General features: G+C 33.7%; 1 protein-coding gene across 3 annotated transcripts; it reads left to right on the top strand.

The window, feature by feature from the left end:
• Positions 1-262: 262 nt before the first annotated feature.
• Positions 263-9,230, top strand: LOC135838983 (uncharacterized). Of its 3 annotated transcripts, XM_065354827.1 has the most exons (3): positions 263-447; positions 595-711; positions 6,886-9,230. In XM_065354827.1, exon 3 carries the CDS (start codon positions 6,892-6,894, stop codon positions 8,647-8,649), a length of 1,758 nt encoding a protein of 585 aa, XP_065210899.1. In that variant the 5' UTR covers positions 263-447; positions 595-711; positions 6,886-6,891; the 3' UTR covers positions 8,650-9,230. The 3 variants fall into 3 exon arrangements, with proteins under 3 accessions (XP_065210899.1, XP_065210895.1, XP_065210896.1); XM_065354823.1 differs by lacking the exons at positions 263-447; positions 595-711 and adding an exon at positions 1,289-1,425; XM_065354824.1 differs by lacking the exons at positions 263-447; positions 595-711 and adding an exon at positions 1,777-1,970.
• Positions 9,231-9,733: the final 503 nt, after the last annotated feature.

Below are 9,733 nucleotides of genomic sequence, written 5' to 3' on the forward strand. Positions count from 1 at the left end.
TTGAAAATGTCGATGAATTATTTTATAAATTATTTCATTCGTTAAACGTGAAAAATATTTATAATGTTTTATTATTTTGGCAATTTTTCGAGAAAAAAATCATTAAATTTCAATTCTTGAGAAAAATTAGACTTGTTTTGATTATAAAACAGATGCAACACTGTAAAGATTCAAATAGCGAACGACATCGTGAAAAACCGTTCGATACTGAATCGTTTCCCAAACGTTCGACTCTTTTTATTTTTTTTTTATTTTCTTATCTTTTTGGTTTGCGATAAACATCGTCCATTTCGTCTATTTCTTTTCTTCGTTGGAAGAGTTAGAATTAAAATTTTACAGTAAATCTCATGCTACGGATATATTTTTGTAGTTTTTGTTTTAAAATATAACCCATGGTTGTTTTATGACGTTTTAAAGCTAAGCTTCTTCATCTTTCATGACTTGCAGGTAATAGTCTTAGCCAAACATTACATTATTAACCTAAGCCATTTGCACGTGTCAGTATACGAAATGTTTTCTATCGTTGGATTGCGAAATTCTCGTCATCCAAGTATACCAGAGTTGATATTTGATGGTCTTGTCCTCTTGTTTCAGTGATTATATGTGCAGAGATTACTTTGTGGAAGGTTTCGTTACTCGATTATCCGCTCAGATCGGTATTTCGATTCTTTCTGTTCGTCATTAAAAGAATCACCGGAAGTCTATTCTGCTGTGAGTATATTACGAAGAAGTAATTTAATTAGCGTATTGAATTTGTAATCTTCTCCTCAACGTGATAATTTTAACCAAGTTTATGTCCTATGGAATTCTCTAGACTCGGTTTGCTTACTAAAATCTGTTCTATTTTTAGTCTATTGACTTATGGCCAAAGCTGATTGTCTATTGAAACATTCCAGTAAGGTTATCTTATCGCCTTTCGTTTTGGTAACTCTTCTTGTATATATCCGTGTATCTGAAACGATTCTATAGATTTTCAAATTGCACTTTGGATTTTTGATCCCACCCAGACTACGAAAACGAAACACAAACTCGTAGATGTGAAAGAAGTATAGTGAAGGTCTGATGAACGAAGTTTGCTTTCTGTGCAGGTGACGGTCGCGTTATTGTACAGATACAGAAACACATGTGCTCAATGTGTTATCCGTTCTGTTGACTTTTCCTCACGTACGTTTAGAACCTTATCTGTTAGCATTACTATCTCTCTAGTCCTCTTGACTGGTGAGTTATCTAGCATTCATGTGTTCGTAGAATGTACGAGTAGTTGTGCACCTCACCTTCTACCTACTTTGGGTGTAGTTTTTATCCAATTATTCCAATTTATGTATTTTTTTACTTCGAAAGTGTGATGTAGATTTCGTACATTTTACCGGTGATGATGATATTTTATCAACTGTGTATTACGTCATCATGCTCGTAGGATTTAAAGTGCGTATTCGAACGTGAAGTATTTTTCTAATTTTTGTTTCCTTTTATTCCTATTTTGATCATTAGTGGTATCTAGTCAAAGGTTATTTTTTCAAAAAAAAAAACTGGTTTATTCGAACAATACTGTCCTATTTTTTTCTATTTACTCTTCTTACCTGAAATGACCAATATCCCTACCATTCTTTTTACGATCCACCCTAAACAATAAAGAATTTCTTGGGTTTACATTTACAATAGGATGTTGATAAGGTGGCGAAGTCACGTCTGGAAGAAAGTGATCCCTTCTTTTTGTTTTCTTTTCTTATATCCTAAGTTGGAAACTGATGTCTTTTTTTGTTTCGTTTCCGTTGACATGTAACTCGTCGAGACTCCAGACATTAGACAAACCAGATTCTTTTCTTAGCTTGCATGTGTTTCATTTAGTTTAGTTGGTTTCGCGAAGTCGAGTAAAGTGCTGTGAATCTTTTTCGGCGACGTATACAGTTTTTTTTATTGCTAATCTGTTGAAAAAACGTAGTGTTCTATTTGCAATGGTTCCTGCGGAGGTAATTTTTCTAGAATTTAATCCTTTATATTGATAGATTACGTATATGGATACGAAACGAAAACAAATAATTTATTCGAACGATATCAAAAATGAAATAACGACGAGTACCGCGTTAATTTATGTAATTCCAGTGACATTTTTCTGAATAGGTAATGAACACGAAGTCTAATTCGTTCGTTTTGCATCCGGTGCAGGTGTCAGTTTTATAGTCAAGTTAATGAAACGATGGCAGTTCTAGCGTTATCGTTTATTTTGTTGGGTTGACAAAATACCAACATAAGGGTAGACTAGTGTTTCTTTTCAAGATGTAATGGTATACATGATCGTTAGTTTGTTAGGTATAGGTATACACATTTTTCAAAACTTCGGTATCAGCGTTATATCAGCTCTAGACGTAATTCTCTCACGTTTTTGTATCGCCTGCATCTGGAACGGGTTCGATTGTACTTCGGTTCAGGAATGTGATAAAATTTATCATTTTCTTCGTACGTAATTCGTGGCATTCTTATCGTAGAAATGTATTAGTATGCTCATTTTTTGAAAATTTCTCTAAAGATTGAGTATCGTTTTCATGGATGGTTACTTATTGGAGTGTTTAATGTTGGATTATTATGTGAGAATTCGATAGAGAGGGGTGTAGAAAATGCAGTGAAAGAATTGTTGGAAAGAGGGTAAAGGAAAAAAGTCGACTGTGAGAGTAATTTTTCCAACTCGAATAGGCAGTTTCTCAAATTGTTTAAAATTGAGAAAAGTTATTGGTTGATTATTCGTAGTATCTTAATATTTTATTTACGAAAGGTCGAGTAGGAAAAAATTTCGGGTGCTATTTCATCTGCCTGATAATGTTTTCAAGTCTGTCTACTTAAATGTGTCCAAGCCCCACCAGGGAAAAATTTCCTCTTTTTTTTGACAATTTCGACAGCTCTAAAATTTATAAAAAATTACTATATTTAAAACTATGCCAACAAAATCAACTTCTGAGAAATCAAAAATACTCGTAATATTGTTGTAGGTATTATTTAGTTCTTGAATTTCTATGAACTTTTAACAGCTCTTGAATGTTCGCACTGAAAATGTTTTTTAAATGGTAGCGAAAAGGTAGTGAAAAAGCAGTGATGTTCACCATCAAAATTACCAAAAATTTTGCTTTTAATGTTGTTGTTGACCAAAAGAAAGGGTATTTTCTGCAATTTGCCTTCAAATGTAAAACAGGGTATTTTTGCAATTTTTACTAAACGTAAAATGTAGGAGTTTTTAGCGAATTTTGTCGAAAAATTAAAATTTTTGATAATTTTGATGATTAACTATTTTTTTTTGCAATTTTGTCAAAAAGAATTGGAAATTTTGTCAAAAAACAAATTTTTTTACCACTTTTAATTTTTAGAAAAAAAAACAGGTTTTTTATGGCAAATTTGACAAAACGTGAGTCTTTTTTGCAGTTTTTTTTAAAGGAAAGAAAAATAGTAGGATTTTTTGGTAGTTTTAATTGACTTTTGAAAAATCTGATTTTCTTATGGTGCTTTCTGCAATTTTGCTTGAAAGAACACGACTTTCTGGCACTTCTGGTGGAAAAATCAGGTTTTCACCAAACGTGGTATTTTTTGTTATTTTTACTAAACGTAAAATGTGGAACTTTCTTTAGTAAATTTTGTCAAAAAATCAAAATTTTTGATGAGTAACAATTTTTTTTGCAGTTTTGTCAAAAAAAAACATTTATTTTTTACCTATTTTAATTTTAAGGAAAAGAAACAAGTTTTTTTATTGCAAATTTGACAAAACGTTAAGTCTTTTTTGCAGTTTTTTTCCCAAGACACGGACAAAATTAAGTATGATTTTTTGGTAGTTTCAATTGATTTTTGAAAAATCGAATTTTCTTATGGTGCTTTCTGCAATTTTGCTTGAAAAAACACGTTTTTTTTTTTTGGTAATTCTGGTGGAAAAATCAGGTTTTTACCAAACATGGCCCTTTTTTTGCTATTTTTGCTATTTTTGCTAAAAAAGTAAAGCTTTTTGCAAATTTTGTCAAAACAGCAAATTTTTTTTGTAAAGATGAAAAATTATATTTTTTTGTTATTTTGAAAAAAAGCTATGTGTTCTGAAAAGTAGTGCTTTTTGCAAACTTTGGCAAAACAGCAATTTTTTTGTGATTTTTAACGAATTTTTTTCTGCTATTTTGAAAAAAAAACAAGATTTTGTAAAAATAACCAAAAGCAACGTTTTTTTTTTTGCCATTTTGGCAAAATAACAAGACTTCATGGAAATTTGACAAAACGTGGGTCCTTTTTAAAGTGCTAAAAGATGGGATTTTTACAATTTTGGCAGACAAGTAAAACTTTTAGGTAATTTTGACAAAAAACAACTTTTGAAAACTTAAAAAAAAAAGTCTTCTTTTTGATTTTCTCACATATTACTTTATGTCACACGTAAAAAAAAATCAATGAAATTACTAAAATTATACCCATCAAACCTTCTAAAATGATTTTCTGATGTTTTGTCAGACTTTTTCAAATTTTAAATTTTGATCATTGTCCTAACTAGAGCAGAATACTTATCAATGATTTAAAACGTTCCTTCAAGTGGAGAATTTACACCCATTTGTTTGCAGTTTTGACAAAACAAAAAAAGTACGATTTTTTTCGACAAAACAGTCAACTTTTTTGGAAATTTTGATCTAAAGAAAACAAATTTCTGCAATTTTGGCAAAAAACGAAATTTGTTGGAAATATTACTTTGAAAAAACTGGCCTTTTCTGGCAATTTTGATACTCGTGTATGGGTCTTTTTTATAGTTTAAGTGGAATTTTTTTAGCAATTTTGTTGAAAAATAAATTTTGACTTCTACATACTTTTTTTGCTCATTTTTATTTTGAAAAAATAAGATTTTTTAAAATAATTTTGGCGAAAAAGATACTTTTTAAGGAAGTGTAATCCAAAAAAAACACATCTTTTTTGCAATTTTGGCAAAAAAAAGTTGAACTTTTGCCCACTTTATTGCATTTGAGATAATAGGATTCGAGGAAAGTGTAAGTATTTGAGAATCTGAACCATTCGAAAAAATTACAATTCGGAGTTTTATACTGAAGTAATTGTATTTTAGGGAATCTCTGAGAACCAGTCCAGAATGATTTGAAATCTCTGGAAAAAAATTAAATATCGCTGGAGGCTTCAGAATGGCCCCAAATCAGTATTTCTTGATGCTTGGGAATTGAATTATTGAAGGAATAATTCACGTTGGCTTACTTGGCTTAAAAATTTATATTTCATGAAAAAGAATAAAAATCATCTCGAAAATCAGATTTTGAATTTTTTAAATCTTCAAAAAATCTCAAAAAAAAAGAACTGAGCACTTGGAATTGGAAGTGGGTTTTAAAACATGCTCTTTCGATCTACGAGTAGCTTAGTTTTTTGTTCAAATATAGGATCTATTGCACGAGCCTCCAGCAGATTTTTGAAACTCGAATTTCCCACAAAATTTCATCAAAATGGAGTTGGAAAGACGAAATTTATTCTGTAAACTAATTTCAATACGCTACTACGAAGTCGACTGGAGGTGGATTTCGAATAGCTTTTGACCCCCTAGCGACTTTTTGAAAATTACTGGAGCCTCCAGTAGATTTTTTAAACTTGAGATTTCCCAAAATTTCAACAAAAATGGAGATGGAAAGCCGAAATTTATTCTGAAAACTAGTTTCAATACGCTCCGAAGTCGACTGCAGGTAGATTTCAAGTCGTTTTGGAGCCTCCAGCGACTTTGTGAAAGGTTGTATGGCGTTTTTTGGAAAATTGAACTTTCCAAAAAGTAGCTGGAAGCTTCAAAACCGTTTGAAACCAGCATGCAGTCGACTTCATATCGTATTGAAATTAGTTTGCGAAGTAAAATTCAGCTTGCTAACTGTATTTGATAAAATGTTGTGGGAATTTCAAGTTTCAAAAATCTGGTGGAGACTCCAGGGGACTCCAAAATGACTTTCACCCACCTGAAGTCGTCTTCACAGGGTGTTAAAACTGGAATGCAGAGTAAATTTTGGCTTTCCATCTCCATCTGGAGGCTCCAGTAATTTTCAAAAAGTCGCTGGAGACTCCAAAAACGACTTGAAATTCACCTGCAGTCGACTTCGTAGCATATTGAAATTAGTTTGCAGAATGAATTTCGTCTTTCCAACTCCATTTGATGAAATTTTGTGGGAATTTCGAGTTTCAAAAATCTGCTGGAGGCTCCAGAACTGTTCGAAACGGTTTGTAACAGTTTCCAATCGATTTGGCATGTCGAAAATAGGGTATATGCCAATTTCAGCTTTCTTGGTCAATTTGGTAAAATTTTGATTTTTTCCCTCATTTTTGGACTAAATTTGATTTTCAAAAATTCACCAAAAATCGAAAAAGACACTTTAGCACTTGAAATTTTTACAGGTGATAAATTTTTGCCTGATCTTTCGATCTATCGTTGTACGGATTAAAAAATGTCGGCCATTTTGAAAGTAGGGCCACTTTTTTTTTTTGAGTACAAGGGCTAGAAATGTTTCTTAGGACTCCCTCTTTAAGAAAAACGTTGTCCCGGAGGATCGACCGGGGGGGTGCAATAGATCCTTATGCAGGCTCTTCAACTAATAGGAGAGAATGAGTTCAAAAAGTTCCTTTGTTAGTACTTGAGTTGTAAAATCGTTGATTACTTATTCCAAGAAATAGCTGTTGCTTTAGCCACGTGTAGGTACAATTTAGTCGCATTTTTGCCAATTTTTTTCTCATGTGTCCATTTTTACTCTAGCCCAATTTAATCTCCAAACCTCGAAATTTTTTTTCGAGAATTTTGTCTCATTATTTATCGTTAATTATTACCTACATATTTAATTCTCGTCGCTTGTGCGACTACTTGTACTTGTAAAATCAACTAAAACCTTTTTTGTTTGTTCGCAGATCGAAATGAACACGACGATGGGTTCACCGGCGCCAAAATGGTACGAACCTTCTATCTACAAGCTGTACGTCTGCCCGGTCACCGGTTTCGATAAACAATCTTTGTTGGAAGAGTTCGGCCAGTACGGCGAAGTTATCGATGCCTTTGTTTCGGACCCAGTCAGTAATGGTTTTCAATGGGCTTTCGTGTACTTCGCGACCGAAGAAGGTATACTCGAAGCTATTCGAAAAATCGAAGAAGGCGATAAACCATACCGAGTTAACCGAGCTAAGCCCAAGATATTCAAACCAGCCAGTGTCTTAGCGGCGGAAAAATCAGTCAGTACGAAAATGTTAAACGGAATAGGAGCCGCCGTTCAGCAAGCCAACGGAGTATCCTTTCTTACTCCACCGAACTGCGTGTTTTGCAAAAGAATCACCGTTAAGCAATGTATCTCGTGCAAGAATGCGTTTTGTCAGACCGAATGTGCATTGGATGGATGGCGATTCCATACCAGCACTTGTATCAAAGTTGCCGAATTGATCAAAGTATCCGAAGCGAATGCTGGCCTCGATTTACCTCCTATGGTCAACGTTCCAGCTACCGGTAATCCTATCGCTTCGACGGTAGTAAATTTTATGAAAGATTGTAAATCAGCGAATAAAAAATTCAGCACGAACGAATTCGCCGAAGCTTGTAATTACCGAGGCAAAGGACCCGATATGAAAGATGAACCGAGTATCGATTACGTACCGAATATTCCGACGCCGCCTGCTTCGAAGAGTTATCATAATTCTAATTTCGATAAAAATAAAAGAAACGCAGCGTCGTTCCAGAAGTCTAATATGGATAATAGCGAAATCGACGGTCAACCTCCGGCACCCAATGATAAATCGTACAATAAAGTACCGTTTAAAAAGTATAATAAAAACAACGATTACAAAGATCGGGGAAATCGTCGTTCGTTCCAAAATACCGCGCCTCAGAAACCGCCCAACCATAACGATCACACAAATGGTAATGTCGAAAGTAAACAACAAGATCCCTGGAACTCTGACCTGAAACGTGTCCCATTCCCACGTAAATCGACTCCAAAATATAACGCAGAAAACGAAGAAACCGAACAAAATACGTACGATAGACCCGGTTCGAAGCAATCGTATTCGTACCAGAAACCAGACCGAAGAAATTCCGATCCTAAAGACACAGCTCCGGTTCCCAACGGCCAAAGCAACGAATCCGAGAAACGAGTCGCTTTCAAACCAAATCCCCCCAACGACCAACCCAAGCGCCCGATCAGAAGTCAAGAACCTAAAATTACCACGGCGCCGGAAACCGATCTGAAATTAAAAGCCGGCGATGCCATTCGAGTGATGGTCGGATCAATCCAAAGTGAAAATACCTTCTACGTTGCCGATTCTCAAAAGGTTATCGAAGTATTGAAAGATATCGTTTCCATTGCCGATAATGTTCCTGAATTGAACCACGCCGAAGTGAACTCTCAATGCTTGGCGTTTTTCGACGGTGCATGGTATCGTGCCAGGATCATCAGCACGAATCCTATCCAAGTTGAATATATCGATTACGGTAATCGGGAATTTTGTGACATCGAAAACCTGAAAAAAATGCCCGACGCGTTGACTAAATATTTACCATTAGCTAGCCGAGTGAAATTGCACGAAGGTAGTATAAATGAGACGAATATCAAAGAAAACGAAGAAGTCGATATTTACGTTAGACAATACGACGATTCGAGTGATACGTGGATTATCGACGCATTGTAACGATTTATCATAGTTGATCGATGTGTTTCGTAATTTTTTTTTGTTACATGTGGCATCAAGTTTTCACGACCGATGCCATTTTTATTTTTTACTTTTTTATTATCGTTAGTTCGCACATTTGTGATGCTACCGATTAGTTTTTAGGTTTTTATTCTTAATGTTCAGTTTTATCTTCATCAACGGTTATATCGAGAGATATTTCTCTTTTTTTAATCTTACGACGTTTGTAATATAGTTTCCTTTTTTTTCTTTTTTTTCTGGCTCGAAATTCCTATTACCGAAACTCTCATTTTTTTGTAGAGCTTTTGATTGGAAGTGTTAGGTATAGGTATATATTTAAATTACTTATATTTTAAAATTTTAAATTGAAAAAAAAAATATGAAATTCAAATCACGTTGATTCGTTAATTTTTTTTTCAATTTTGTAAAATGTATTTCGCGTACGGTGTTACGAGATTCGTTTCGTAATTTACATAATACGTACTTTCGTGTTACTTATTTTAAATTATTTTTAATCGAGTTTTTAACCTCTTTTTCTCTTTCTTGTTGTTACTCAATAAATTTATTCTTTCAATGGTGAATTTTTTTTCATTTTTTTACTCGTATTATTGTATCGAAATGATTTTGAGTGTTAGGAGAGGATGAGAGAACTATTAATTTCATACGTTTCAAGATCTTGAGTTCTGAAAAAGAGGAGATGAAAATCGATGCGTTCAAAAATCATCGACAAATTTATTCAACTGAGAAAAGACACGATGAAGATATTTTTATTTTTTCACTTCTACTCTTCACAGTAGGTCTAAGTACAGTTGAATTAGCACTCCGATTCGAACGGGACCGCGATTTTTGGAAAGAGCATAGTCTAAAACTCCCAAAACCAAATTTTCAGCTGCCCAAGTTTATTTTTCGATTTTTGGCGAATTTTTGAAAATTCGAAATTGACTGTTTTGAGCGATTTATGCTTTTTCAAAAAAAGTACGTACTTGATCAATAAAAATGTTCAAAATAAGTCCCAAAAATTATATTAATTACCCAAATCCAAATTTCACCATTTCCAGCCATTTTGGAGCCTCTAGCGCGGTAT

The sequence above is a fragment of the Planococcus citri genome, chromosome 3, assembly GCF_950023065.1.
Source record: "Planococcus citri chromosome 3, ihPlaCitr1.1, whole genome shotgun sequence".
Taxonomy (NCBI): domain Eukaryota; kingdom Metazoa; phylum Arthropoda; class Insecta; order Hemiptera; family Pseudococcidae; genus Planococcus; species Planococcus citri.